At 38.7% G+C, this 15,382-nt stretch overlaps 1 protein-coding gene across 6 annotated transcripts in view; it reads right to left on the bottom strand.

Moving 5' to 3' along the window:
- Nucleotides 1-15,382, bottom strand: part of SEMA6A (semaphorin 6A) — a 220,669-nt gene that overhangs the window by 80,758 nt on the left and 124,529 nt on the right. For all 6 annotated transcript variants that reach the window (XM_042450270.1, XM_042450269.1, XM_042450271.1 and 3 more), the window contains 3 exons: nucleotides 5,897-5,957; nucleotides 3,830-3,892; nucleotides 1,980-2,081 (listed from right to left, as the gene is read on the bottom strand). In XM_042450270.1, the coding sequence (XP_042306204.1) occupies nucleotides 1,980-2,081; nucleotides 3,830-3,892; nucleotides 5,897-5,957 (226 nt within the window). The remainder of the gene's footprint in view (nucleotides 1-1,979; nucleotides 2,082-3,829; nucleotides 3,893-5,896; nucleotides 5,958-15,382) is intronic.

The following is a 15,382-nucleotide window of genomic DNA, read 5'->3' as shown; positions in this document are numbered from 1 at the left end:
ACATCTTTCGGCCTCTGAGGGAGAGAGTAGGCTGGCCCAGTTCCATCAGGGGCTAGCCTAAAGAAGAAGAGCCCTCCCTCTGGTCCATCTGCCTTGGTCCAGGCCTCAGAGGGAGAGAAGAATACTGGACCTGATTCCCTCCCCCCCTCACCATTCCCTTCTCCTTTTGTGTCGTGTCTTTTAGATTGTAAGCCTGTGGGCAGAGAACTGACTGTTATCCCCTCTATTGTAAACCGCTCGGATTCCCAGTGATTGGGTGGTATATAAATAAAACCTATTATTATTATTATTATTATTATTATTATTATTACTGTATTATTATTCAATGTTCCACCTAGCAGTGCTTTCAGCATTTTCCTGAAACCCTTCCTGTCTTTCTGCCCTCAACACTTAGTTTTTGCAGACAATTGAACATATGCAGCCCTCAATACACCTATCTGGACCCCTTAGGTTTTCCCTTCCTCCCTCACAAAAGTTCTTTCTACTCTTGCAAACCTTGGAGTTCCACTAATCATGCCAATAACTCCATCTAGATCTGCAGTAGCATCACTTTGGCTACAACCCAGTTGCCACTCACCACCTGTGGTTGCTATTATGACAAAATGTTCTCTGCCCCGAGGAAATGGATTACAGAAAATTCTTTGGAATTGGACAGTTTATAAATACAATATTGTAGCTCTTCACATGTGCTGGACTGCAACTCCAAGCAGCTGTACCCAGCCACTGGTGAGCAATGTTTGAGTTGCAATCCAGCTACATGTGGAGGACCATACAACTCCTAGCCCTGGAATGACAGGATCAGTTCACATTCTGGACACTTAAGATTAAAAGAACAAGCAAGCAGAAAAGAACTGCTTAAGAACTTTACTGTGTTCAAAGCACGTTCCTGAAGCATGAAGGGAAATTGACTTCTACTCAAATACTTTTTTTGAGGAAACGTGGGTAGCTGACCGGTAGTGGTTGATCAGTGTTGACTGCTTTTCTTTGCAATGAGCCAGATTCCTGCTGCACTAACCTCTTCACTGCCTACATTTTTGACTGCTGAGCTGGCCATAACACTACACAGCCAGCCTCCTACTTCCATATGTTTGAACAAGCTGCAGATCCTTAGCTTTAGGCATCTGCTTTCAGGTCTGAACATTTTAATTAGCAGCAAGCAGGGGAATAACTTGAGTGTACCAAGCAGTAAGATATTGTTCCAAGTGACTACAAAGTATTATCAGGCTTACACAGCAATAACAACCAATTCAAAAGAATTGTGAAAGGTACCAAAATTGCTCCAGGCACACCTTCATCTCAGCTCAGAATTAAACATATGTGCTGCAATCCAAAACTCCATAGGGTTTGGATGCAGACACAGAACTCCAGGCAAGCAAAGGTCTTCTTATTCGCTTTGATTTTGGGGAATGTTCCATCTAAGACTGCAGAGCCTCTAAAACTCCTCAGCATGGTAGTACTTGAAAACTCAGCTTTAGAATGAGGGATGTTAAATTAGAGCAGATGAACTGGTTAATTTTGGAATGAAGTTATTCACACAGTGCACAGTAAACATGGTGAAATTTCCTTCAACAAGATGTAGAATGGCTTTAAAAGGCAAGTGAGGTAATTCCTACGGAAAAATAGTCACTTAGCATGATGCCGAAATATCATCTCCAAAATCAGAGACAGTTTGCTTCTCAATGCCAGATGCTAGGGGAAGATCTGTATGGAGGCGCTACTGAATTCATGATTAAGGGCTTCAGATGTGTTGTTAGTGTCAAGACAGAATGATGGTCTAGAGAATCTCTTGATCTGATCCCGTTCAGTTTTTTAAACTCTTCTCCTGCTTTTCAGTTAGTATTTAATATAAGATATAGCATCCAGGGGAGGGAATTTCATTGTAGTTCTGCTATTAGTATATTCTGGAGTCTGGGCAATTATGATAATTTATGATAGAATCTGCCAGGTAATATATGCTTTCTTACAAATGTAATACATACCTTATAATTCCTACAGGAGGGGCTGAAGGCATTTGTCCCACAAATAAATAATGTATCATCATTTCTTTTTAGAAGAACTTTTATAAAGTTATGACATTCATCCTTTTAAAAAAAAAAGAGGGGGGGGGGGGGGGAAAAAAAAAATTAAAAAAAAATAAAAAAAAGATCTTTTTAAAAAAAAAAAGGGGGGGGGGGGAGGAGAAAAAGAATTAGCAAATAAGCTAAAAATGCTCTTGTTTACATTGCTAAATTTCCCTGACAGGGTTACATTTAAACTGACTAAAGTAAACATTATTTCATAATTTATATTTATAATTTTTAAAGCAAGGCAACCATGGATTTCCTTCAACCTATATTGAAACAAACTATTGTCAGACACTAAGGGCATTATATTAATATCATTCTGTGGTGATGAACTACCTTTTAATAATTGTTTGTGCCTTAGATGTAGGATTTCAGTACTTTGATTGGTGGTAATTATCAAGGAACATAATCTTTTTATGCACTGGCAGGTGAAAAATGCAGACCAGAAATTGTATTTTATCAAGATTAATCCCAATGGCCACTGGGTGCTTTTATGTCTGCCAGAATGTCACTCTGGGTTTGAGTCCTCCAAAGTGCTGAACCTGTTTTGAGATTTGGTTTCATCACTTTAAATAACTGCTTTAAAATTAAAACTATAATCCCAGAATGGATTCACTGCCCCCCCCCAGACAATGAAGCCACCAGCCATCACTCATATAACCACAGTTAATCATAACAGCTCACACACTTGTCATTGCATTGATGAAACTCCTATAAACTGAACTGGGAGGCATGTCAGTTCCTCCATTTCCTGTTGCTCTTGGTTTTGTGTTCCATCGTCATTTCTGACTTACAGAGATTCTTAGGATGGGTTTTCTTGGCAAGTTTTATTCTGAGGGGGTTTGCCTTTGCCTTCATCTGAGACTGAGTGAATTTAACATGCCCAAAGTCACTCAGTGCATTTCCATGGCTGAGTGGAGCTTTGAACTCTGGTTTCCAGAATCGTAGTCTAACACTCAAATCACTATGAAACATTAGCTCTCCCATATCCTGTAGCCCCTTGAGTATTTGCAAAACCTGTTCCGGAAAGATAGGAAATACAACAGAGCTTTCTTCATGAATGCCAAGAAGTGCTGTATGTAGAGAGGAGAAAGAAATAGTGTTGTATTGGTGGGCATCTGCTAGTGTGACATTTTGCATCAACACAGTGGGGCCTCGTTATCTGGGGGCTTACCATCTGTGAATTTAAGCATCCATGGATGGCAAACTCCATTGTCTCCAATGGTGGCACATGTACAGGGCCGCACTATTGGCTGTGTGCATGTCATGCTGCTATTAGGGACAACAGAACTTGAAGTCTCTCATTTTTTCATATCTAAGAGGTGGTGGTGTCCAGAATGGATCCACCATGGATAAAAAGGTCCGACTGTACAATATGATCCTTTCTGCCCTTCCAGGGTCTTCAAAAAGCAGTCTACGTGTACAGATACAATATTATGTCAACTTCAAATAGAAAATGAAAAGTCATATTTAGCTATCAAAAATGACATCAAATGATGCCAGTACACACCTTTAACATCCCAAATCTCCTCCCCCTCTAAGTCCTGCATGATCCTGTTGGGTCTGCTGTCATAATGTTGCATCATATTAGAAGCAAACTTATTTTTTTTTTTGCAAATTAAAGCTTTCAATAAGCTGATGGAAAAAGCAATTACTAGCTGAGAACTGAATGGCATGATCAATTCCACATCACAGAGAGCAGTCTGAGATAACAGTCAGAAAACTAAACAAAAGTGGCAGCTGCCAGAGAAATGAAAATTGCCTACCTTATGTTTCCCCTTCATTCTGCATGTGTCTACATCGAGCTGTCTGGATTTCCACGTCAATTTCTGCAAGGATCAAGAAAGAAATCAATTAGAGCCTAGAGGTGCTGTGTTTGATTTAAAAAGTAAGAGTCCCCTAGAGAAATGTAGTTGCTGAACATAAACTTATTCAAAGCTTTCTGCACTTTTGCTATGGTTAATTCACCAAAGCGACTGAAGACTCTGAATGCTTAGTTTTGACTAGTAGCTGGTAAGCTCAAAACATATCTCACCTTATTAAGTGCAACAAGCACATTTGCTGAGAGAAACATTTAAAAATGAATATCCAAATGGACAGTTATTAGCTTACCTTGTTTCAATGGATTGTTTAAAAATTGATATACCTCTACATCTAGACCAATCCAATTAAATCTCTTTTGATGGATCTGCTTCTGTCAGCAGAGCCCCGGTTACATATAACACACTACAGCCTACCACTTTTTGGTCTCAATTGCATTTAAAAAAAAAAGGATGTAAAAACATTGATAAATGGATACATTTTTGTGAAGTGTGCCCTTATCTTTGAATTTATTGCCACTGAACCAAAATAATGATTGCCATGAGCTCTGAACTTACATGTATTAAAGCAAAGGTGGGATTTGCTTCTTACTTGAACTCATGATGACAGAGGAACAAATAAGTCTACCCTTGTTTCACACAAAGCTGGGTTGTGCTTTCAATGCAAAAGACCCCAGCTTAATTTCTGATGTCTCCAGTGACAGGTAGGGAATATTTATTTCTGAAACCCTAAAGAGATTCTGACAGGGATAAAAATCCTGAGCTACATACCCCAATGAGTATATAGGAATATGGTTGCTTCACTTTAAAAAAAAAGTTCACCAGATTTTGTCCTAAATCCACTTGTTAGTCTAGAACAGAGTAGACCCACTGACTCAATGCGAACTGGGTAAGACAACACTTACATGGGTTTCATTGATTCAATCGTCTAGTTGGCCTACTAAGATCTGAATTTGGGCTTTTACCGGCAAAAAATCTTTGAACTCCTATTGTTTAAAATAAATGCCAGACAAGTTTATTTACTGCTATGTAAACTGGATTTTCACTTAGAAGTGGACTAGTTTTATATTACATGCACTTAAGTGGGAGCCGAATACTCAGAAATGGAGCCATTTATAGATATACTGCCTGAGTAGTTTTGTGTAATAGCACTGAGCAAGTAAAATAGGGCCCCATTATTAGTCACGTCTTGGAATACTAGGAATTATATTATGACTGTGGACAATATTTCCACCCAAGAAACAGATATATTTTTCAGTTTTTAGGCATTATTAAGAATTAGAATATTTTTTGTAGATGTAATGCCCCCCCCCTCCATTGCTACTTCTCTGGTTTCTCATTTTAGCCTTAAATTTATGTACTGTGTACTTCTTGAATGTGGTATCATAGATCATTCCCTGGGTGCCAGAAGGACTCAGAACACTGAACTGAGATGTTTCTCTGAACTCTGGTACTGATAAATAGCTTGTTCACAAAGCATTGCATATCTTTTACAGCCAAGTTGGTACAGAGCAAACAACAGTAAAAATATTCACATTTTCATCTTAGCTTATCTTGGACATCCTATGGATAGTCTTATAGGTCAATTAGAATAAGTATTACATTGTTTTGTTTTCTATATATTTACTGGTTGGACATAAACTGGGGCTCCTTCAAATATTTATGTATTGTCTGCCAAACTGAAAGCACTTATTATGATAAATTACTGTAGTATAGCGCTCATAAAAAGCTGCAGGATACAAAATAAGAAGGTATTTGATGGAGCATTAGTCCACATTTCAGTACAGATTACTTGCTTATAATCTCAGCTAAGCCACTTATCAGAAGTTCACAGTGGACATGGTTGCTCTGCCAATGTCCCTCTATTTGATTAATATGCACCATCCTCCTTGGTCAATGCACTTTTAAAAGCAGTTTTAGAAAGCTGTGGAGAACAAAGTCCCCCTCCCCCCTCTTATTTATCCCTTCCTTTTCTTTCAGTCCATGGCTTGAGAATGACTGAATACTACTTACTTTGCTAAAATAAATTTCTTCTGTGTGTGATGTGTCCATATCAACAGTATAAATATGATCCCTGTAAACAAAATGGGAAAAAATAATGCCAGTCAGTTGATTTATTTGCAAGGTGCTTCTTAATCAGAAAAATAATTGTCCAATGGGATGGCATGGGATGGAGCAGTTGAGAAGACAAAAATCCAAGGATACACACCAGCTTCCTTTGCTTTACCAACGTTAAGGCTACATATTATGTAAGAATGGCTGTTTCACTTGTATATTTTGTGAATTAACCAAGGCTGTGGGGAAAGTTCTTTGTTGATGAAGTGAACACGCATTTCCTAACATCTTCCATCTAGAGAGGAGACTAGAATCTTGATAGATCTGTGCAAGTTTTGCATTACATTGGTAAGAGCTTTAGGCTCCCACAACAGCAATCACAAAACCTCACTCTGGCTTTTTGGTTTGTTGTTGTGTGCCTTCAAATCATTTCTTGCTTATTGTGACCAAACCTTTAACAGGCTTTTCTTGACAAGATTTGTTCAGAGAGTGTTTGCCATCACTGTCCTCTGAGATTGAGAATGTGTGACTTGCTTAAGGTTGCCCAGTGGATTTCCTGGTCTCCAGAGCCATAAGACCATAATGTAGATACCAGGTAGACCTCTCTGGGGAGAGCAATTTACAGATAGGTTACCATCACTGAAAAGGGTAAAAATTGTAACTCTAGTACTGTATACAAGTTCCTGTTCCTATGGTATGGCCAGAATCATAGTATTCCTTAGTTTTAAGTACACTGATCCCCACCTGACTACTGAGGTTGCCAGATCTCTGGGCCTGGCATTGAGTTTCCACTATTTGTTGTGGCATCTTGCAGACTCTTAAGAGGTTCCATCCTCTGGTTAGAAGTATGTTGTTGTTGTTGTTGTTGTTGTTGTTTGCCTTTAAGTCATTTCTGACTTATGGCGACCTTCAGGTGAACATATCATGGGATTTTCTTGACAAGATTGTTCAGAGGAAGTTTACCATTGCCTTCACCTGAGGTTGAGAGTATGTGACCTGCCAGGGTCACCCAGTGGGTTTCATGAGCAAGCTGGGAATTGAATTCTGGTGTCCAGAGCAAGTAGACTAAACGTTCCTCATCCAGTTTCCCTAAATAAGCAAGGAAAAATCTCCCTCATTTCACAATTTGGAAAGAGCTCCTTTAGCTAAAATTTTTGTCTTAATTTCCAAACAGGAAAATACATTCTGAATGTGTGTGTTTGAATGACAAGGTGTGAGAAACTGTGGTTGGTATGTAATGGAAAACAGTTAGTGACAGAACCAGGATCATCCCCAGGTCTCAAATGATGGCCTGAAAACCTCAGGGTCTGCAACTATCTTCACCTAGCAACCCTACTGGCCCTTGTTGTCCATCCTGCTCTTGCTGATAGACAACTTCAACTAGTGAAAAAACAAAATACATTCCTCAGGTCTGAGGTCTCTCCACCCAAACTAAAAGTCAAGTTGGGTAAAGTGATGACTATAGTCTAGGTGAAAAAAGCCAATCTGTAAGTAAGACGATAAAAAAAAAAATCCAGTTGATTTTAAAAATTAATTTTTTTTTTAATTAAAAAAAATGAAATTGGAGTTTTAAAATTTGAATGCTTTATTTTTAAAATGCAAATACTGGCCTTTGGATCAAGAATGACTTGGTCAGTATTAAATAATATCAATATTAGTCTCTGAACTGAATCAATTCTTTTAGCCTGGTTTCTCTGGTAGAAGTTAGTTATGCAAACAGAGAATAATTTTTGTCCATATAGCAAATGTTAATTTTGCATTGTAGCTAGCAAACATAGGCATTTCATGTTTTAAATCTCAAAATAACAATATGAGATGCTCTAGTATGCATAATCACTATTAGATCTTGCTTCATTGTATATTTTCATTTTTGTTTCCAATTTTGTTTTGTGAGATGGAGGACACGCTAAGACAAAATGAAGTGGAAATGAGTAACAATGAAAAAAAATTTTTTTGCAGGTGGGAGGAAGGGGAAACAAATTTTTCCAGTGTACAAGTTCCTATTCACAAACTGTTATGGCTGCAGATCAAATGAAAAACCTTATGGGTATATTTTAAAACTATATGTTCTCTAAGTCAATATAGAAACAGTGTAAAAGGAATACAGTGCAACAAACAAATGCAAAACTTAGGTGAAACAATTAATCAGTGTACATAACAATGAATCACTGTGCATATTAATTTATATATCTGCTTACTTCCTGATGTAAAATTGTTGTGTGCCTTCCAGTCGTTTCCGACTTAGAGACTCCCAGCTGAATTTATCAAGATTTGATAAGATTTGTTCTGAGTGGGCTTGTCTTTCACTCTACAGAATTAAAACAGTTTGACATCACTTTTAGCTGTCATGGCTCCATCCTGTGGAATCCTGGGATTCATAGTTTGGTGTGTTATTCAGTCTGGTCTGTCAGAGTGTTCTAGTGCCATACCAAACTACAAATTCCAGGATTCTACAGGACTGAATCATGGCACTTAAAGAGGTGTCAAACTACTTTAATTCTGCAGTGTGGATACACCAATGGCCTTTCTCTGAGGCTGAGAGTGTGACTTAGTCAATGTCCCCCTGAAGGTTTTTATAGCTGAGTGGCAATTTGAACCCTGGTCTCCTAATGTCCAACACTCAAACCACTACGCCATGCTGGCTCTGTTGTAAAATGTCCCCCAAAACATGGCAAATTTCCCCCATATTCCCAAAGAGTGTTGGGAGGATACTAGTACTCAAACCTGATGTGCCACAGAAGGAAAGCTTTTTCAGAGGATATGCAGCAACGATGAGAGAGACTATATCTGTGTCATTGCCAAGTGGAAATCAGAAGACCATGACATGGTTAGCAAGATCTCTCCTGATGATGGGTGGGGAGGGATTGTTACAGTGGTCAATTTTCTAAAGGTAGCATGGTCCTGAGTTTAGAGCTTTGAATACTAATGCCAACAGTTTAAATCTGCCTTAATAATATTCTGGTAAGTCATTTAGTACAGGTGGAATATGTGTGAAGCAAATCACCCCAGCTGCTGCTTTCTTCTCTAAGTAGAGATTTCACACCAACGTCAAGGACAGCCCCACACAGAGGCAGAGATGTAAATCTTTGGTTATTTCATTGTCACATGCAAGAACAAATACAGTACTCCCAAAACTTTTCCCCTCATTGAACAGGAGTGCAAGAGGTTTAGTGTTTTTGGTGGTGGCCTTCTTATTCTTATTCTTTTTTGCATTTTTAACTTTATTTTTTGCAAAAAATAAAATAAAAAATAAATCAGTTGCACAGTAATACTAATGGTCCAAAACAGTTTAACCAGGCAAAAAAATACAGTGTTTTCTGTGAAAGCTATTTTTGCAATACTGAGGGTTCTTTGTGCAATTTTTTCATAAAAAATCCTGAAATATGAAAAGTTTTATAGCAGTGGACCATTTTCTTTTTTTTGGGGGGGGGAGAGGGGTGCTGGTCTCAATATTTCATGTTCATCTGTGCTGAGACACCCTCTTTCATTGAAGAGAAGTATTCCTTACATCCCAACAAATACATTGTTATAGTAATTTAAGTTTGAGGTTACCAATACAGAGATCACAGTGACCAGGTTTTTTTTTTTTTAATTTTCCAATTGTAATACTAGCCCAGGCTGGTAATAGATCCAATCATGGAGGTCACTACAAGGTACACCTATGAAAAAGAGATAAATAAGCATTCTGATCCTGTTCTAAAAATTTCTTTTGCTTTCCACATTTCTAGAATTGCAAAGTAACACACTGAAAATTGTTTAAATCTACAATTCTTATTATTTGCTGTTTGCATTTCCCTAGTGCTATTGTCTGCCTCATTTCTTTAGATGCCTGAACACTATTTCTAAATGTTCAACTGACATCTTAAGACCCTACCATGCTAGAAATTTTGGGAGTGGAGGAAAATTTTCATGAGAGGGGCAGAATTCTTATTTTTTTTGGGGGGGGGGGGAATGCCCTCATTTTGCTGTTTTCACTCCAGTGACAACAATGGATACAGCTCCCTTCCCTCACTTCTGCAACAGCAAACTTGTTTGGGGTGATGTAACTCCACCCAGGCATGCAAGTCTCTTAGATCATGGACCTGGGAGACACTTAACCATTGTAATCTCTGTCTTCAGCTTCAGGTTACTAGCCCTTATACAGCCCAAGGATACACCAAAGGACAACCTTGGACTAGGAACTATAATTATCTTCTAAAATATGTGTTGTTCAGATGTTATTATTCTGTTTCAAAATAATTTGCATATATTGAATATACTTTGAATATATTCGGCACTGAAGTACTACTTTGGACTCTGTATTATTGTTGTCTCCCAAAAACCGTGTTGTTCAGATATGTTTATTATTTAGATTCAATTTTTTTTATTGTTTCTTAGGTTGGTTAGTTAGTTATCAAAGGTTATGAAGAGGCTAGATTTTAGACCTTCTTTTTGACAGACAACAGCTACTTTTCCAGCATCATGGGAGATGTGTTTTGACTGACAATATGAGCAATGGGAAAGGTTGACAAGAAAGGCATTGTTTCTAAAAATCATTTTGCTTTTCCAATATTAATGACCAAATTAAGCTCAAAAATACACTCCAGGGAAAACATATTTTACATAAGTTGCTTATGTTCACCTTGTTGTTTTGCTGAGGATGAGTTTATTTTTTTTAAAGAATTATCTGCCAATTTCTCCTTGGAAACGGGGAAGAGGACAAAGCTGTACAGGTGTGATATTTTTACACATCCTCCCTCTGTGCTGAGCAGAATACAAGGGCATTTTCATCTTGGACAAGCAAGATGAAAACAAAGTATCTGTCTAATCACACCTTGAAAGACCTGCTCTGAACTAGGAGCAAAGAACAGAGTGCAGGACTTCTCTCTCTCTCTCTCTCTCTTTAAAAAAGTCTTATCTGCCTTATTTAAAGTAATAATGATCCCACCCTCTCACTCCAGAGGAGACAACACTGATACTGAAGCAGACTGATGTGCTATCTTACAGGGTTCTACAGAAATCTCAGTTGTCAAGAGTAGTTTCTTTTCTTTTTTTAAAAAATCCAGAAATAGGAAGGTTAGTTTCTAACTAAAGCAGACACAAAAGATTCCTTGAAAATAGGTAACAAGCACGACTGTTCTTCCCACATGGAAAAATATATATATTATTATCAGAATCAGGTTTTCTCAATTCTACTATCTGCCACTGCATGAGACTTTGTAAGACTTCAAACTTTGAAAAAAGTGTGTGTGTGTGTGTGTGTACACACTTCTTTTTATATGCTCCCTGATCTTCTGTAGAAACTGTCTTTTATTTCCAGACTAAGTTTAATATGTTGGCTAAACTGTGATTGGAGGAAGGGAATTATCCATTAGTTTGATTTTAGCTTTATTGTTGACTGAAATGGGGCCCTCTCTGCCTTCTTCTTCCTCTGATATATTTTAGCTATTGTGCTGTTATGGAAAAGTAGACCAATAAATAAATAAATCCAAATTGTAAATGAACAAGGGATTATTATGCACTGGCAATGTCTAAAAAATGTTCCACTTGCCTTCCTTTAGCACAGTTCTGTACACGTTAATTGACAGTAAAAATGAAAGCAGTACAATTTCCAAACAAGCTTGGGTTGCTAAGCTCTGCCTAACCATGCCTCCTTATAATGACTTTGTGACTGCTTTGCCAATCAGCTCTTGGAATAAGGAAACACCAGTTTCTGGAACTATCTGAATGAAATCTGATTTCCAGATAACTAGAAACCATATCCATATGTGTTATGTAAACCGCAGCTGGTCACACAATGGCAAATACTGGAAGATCTGTCAAGTACTAGTTAGCCTGCTAAACTGCTAACAATAAGGCACTGTAGTCTTCTCTCTTCCCTAACACTGCCATGCTCACCCCTCTCCTGCTCCCGCCTTCTGCCTGTAGGATCTGTACAGCTCTTGCTAATTAAGTCATTCTTTACACAAATAGACAATCCTAGCACTTCTGTCCTTCCCACCTCCAGTAAGCAGTATGCAGATTGTTGCCATGGCATAATCCTGTAAGGGAAGGAGATTTAAACAATGCTGCTTCTGTTGGACCCTTGGCTATCTACTGGAGCCATCTATCTACCTAATCATAGAAAGTACAGGTGTGTACAACTCCACCCCCTTGACTTCACATACCTAGGAGGGATGGATGTCAGGCTACCCAAAAGTGCAGTGGGAGAAGGGAAGTGTAACACACATTGGAAAAGTACTTGTGCTCTGTGAGAAGCTGGTAGGAGGAGAGGAGCAGAGAGAAAATTACTATTCTCATATAGCTATAAAAGGAAATGTTATTTAATTATTCAGACTTTGCTTGCCCTTCTCATCCTTTTCTCTTCAACACTTGTCTCATGTCATCAAACATCCCTGCTATGGTGTTTTAAAGAATACAGAGTATACAGGATATATAGAGATTGTTGCTCAGCCCTCGAGATTTCAGCTCTTAAGAACTGTGTAAGGCTAACCATCCAGGGCCTTTCACAGCTTACAATTTAATGACATGAAGTGCTCCAAGGAATCATTGCCACTTTACAAGATCCACGTGGGAACTATTAGTACATGTTACTAGCTTATAGAAAAGACATACTCACTGAGTGTTTCTTCAAGCTAGTTACAAAGGTAAGAGCTTTTCAAGATTTTATTCTTAAGTCTCTATTAGTAGTAGTTTCAGTTCAGCAACAGTAAAGCAATATGACATTCCTACGTAATGGATTGGGAAAAGGTAGCAGTGCTCTGCAAGTGGAGCCACAGTACTATTGCTTTTTTACATCTTCTTTTTCAATTCTAGGGGAAATGTGTATACCAAATTTGGAAAGGGGATGCAGAGCATTCAAAGAACTAAAAGAAATAAAAAGAAATAAAAGTTTACCTTTAAAAAGTAAGATGCATATGAAACAGTGAGATACACATGCTAGGGGAAATGGCCCTTTCTTGGAGTTTAGCACTTCTATTTTAAAGGAAGAGATCATAGCTCAGTATACCAGAGTTCTTGTTTTGCAGTTAGCAAGTCCCAGGTCCTACCTCTGGCATCTCCAGCTAAAGCAATAATTCTTAGATCCACCACTCCTTTGACATGGAAGCTGAAGCCACCAAACACTACTGCATCCAGATTTGTATAAGAAGAAGGGACAAATGTTTACAGTGAGGGACAGGAGCACATGCCACACATGAAGTGAGGGCAGACATACCAAAGACCCACACAAATCTGAAACCAGCTCTGAGTAGGTATTAACTGGATATGTATGTGGATGGAAATTTACCCATCTGTTCTTTGTAAAGATCCAAAATACAGACCACTCTTTCACTTGAGGTAAATTCTCACTGATTAGTAAGAAGATTTGTTCCTAATTTGTACAGGGACCCACCTACAACAAATATAAATTTCAAATCCCTTTTCCTTTGGAAACTATGAGCATGACATGTTTGTAAATTTTAAAATCCAAACTACTGAGGCTTTTATCTACAATCCAAGGAAAATTCAGAGAATAAAAGTGCAAGCAGTTACTAGGTGCTGGGTTTTCTGGGTTGCCTCAACAAATGTTAGTCATTTGTTTTTATTGTTTTAGGTAATTGGGTACAAATGTATACTTAACATCACTATATTTAGACAACTTGAAAAAACACACACAATGACATGGAAACAAACATCTGATACCATAGCTCAGGGATTTATGCCAAGAACTGTTTCAATTAATGTCTCTACAAGGCTGTTCGATAAACACCTCTGACTGGATTCATATTTGCCACTGTGGCTGGGTTTATTTTACAACCTCCAAAGGAGAAAGAGAGGTGTAAGTATAAAGTTCTACTCACACTAATGTGAGAAGATGACTCACTAGATGACTCTAGTTTTTCACCTGATGGTAAAAGTGACCTCTGTTCTCCATCTTCCCACAACCATGTAGGGTCTCAGCACAAGAAGGAATTTTAAGTGACCTTTGGAATGGAACACATTCTGTTCAATGTTAGTGTAGATATTTCAGGAAACACCAGAACAAGAAGGTCCAAACTGTTCCCTGTTTGCCAGGCTTCTCTCTCAGAAACTGGCAAGAGTGGAAGAGATCCTGCATCAGGAGACTATGTGCATCATGTAGCTACCACATGTAGCTACCTCTCTGTAGTTATGTCTCCTGACGCTAACCACCCAAATCTACTTTGTAAGCAGCACATTCCCCACTCAGCACAGCCATTTCTGTTTAGTTGGAGAGAGGAGGTATTGGTGGGGAAGGACTCAACTATATTCTTGTTGCTGGGCTGGGCACACTGCAACCTCTGAGAGTCCTTGGGATATCCCTGCTGATGATGTCCTCGCAGTGCACCTAGTTCCAGGAAAGTAACTGGCAACTGTTACCCCAGGACCAGGCCTCCAATTGTGTCTCATGATTCATATCAAATTAATATTAAAAGGGAAGCTGGGGGATTGACTTAGGCATGACTCTGCTGTGGACGCCTGACCTTCACACACTTGGAAAAACTGGTTAGGGCTAGCCAGGATCTAGAAAGCACCTGCCATGATGGGATTCTCAAAGGCTCCAGCATAATCCCTTTTGAATATAGAGGGCTGTGAGTGGATCAGGGCCAAAGGTGATTGTTAGAAACTGCCTAAGACAGGAAAGCACTGGAAAATCTCTTTGTCTAGTGCATTCACAGCAATGACTTGACTATTTGCTTCTACCTCAGATTATTCTTCTCCCCCAAGGAAACCATTTAGCAGAGCTTCTAATCCTTTCAAGGTTTTGTTTCTGCCCCTAAAACATAATTCTGGGTATATATATACAGCTATTAAAACAGCCATTTTTCAGTCTAGTTAACAATCAGACAGGCATTCTGTCAGTTTGACCAGACTAGGCTCCTCAATACACCTGCTGCTCTCTTTGCCACAGTGGCTACCATTCTGGATTCCCATCAATTGGAATTAAGACTCACAGTCGGTAACATATCACTGTTAGCAAGGCCTCAAACTATTCCCTGTCTCCCACCTTTCCTTCCTAGCTCCTCTGTGTGTGTGTGTGTTGCATGTGTGTGTTGTGATTATTCCTCTAATAAAATTACAAAACTTACTTGGATTTGCCTTTGGAGTTCTGTGTGATTTGGACCTGGTATACTTTTGGGTTGCTGTTCTGGACTGCCTGTTACTCCAGCCATACTACGACTCTCATTTGATCTAATATTAAATTTCCCTAAGACATATTAATTTGTGAGTATCCTCCCCAGACTCCAGCAATTTGGTAACACGATGCCCCCATAGATCTTCCTGCGCTCTGACAACATGGTAATGGCTGTGTTGGACAATCACACAGCTTGCACGGTGGACTCAGGAGGGATTTTGGCTGTTGCATGGTGGGAACAGAATTCTGACCTTCACAATGACCAAAACATTGAGTTGCAATTGCTAAATTCAACTCACACATCATAATTCACTAAAAGATGCCAGACA

Source organism: Sceloporus undulatus, chromosome 2 (assembly GCF_019175285.1).
Source record: "Sceloporus undulatus isolate JIND9_A2432 ecotype Alabama chromosome 2, SceUnd_v1.1, whole genome shotgun sequence".
In the NCBI taxonomy this organism is placed as follows: domain Eukaryota; kingdom Metazoa; phylum Chordata; class Lepidosauria; order Squamata; family Phrynosomatidae; genus Sceloporus; species Sceloporus undulatus.
The sequence above is the reverse complement of the archived record's forward strand: the minus strand, read 5'-3'. Positions and strand labels throughout refer to the sequence as shown.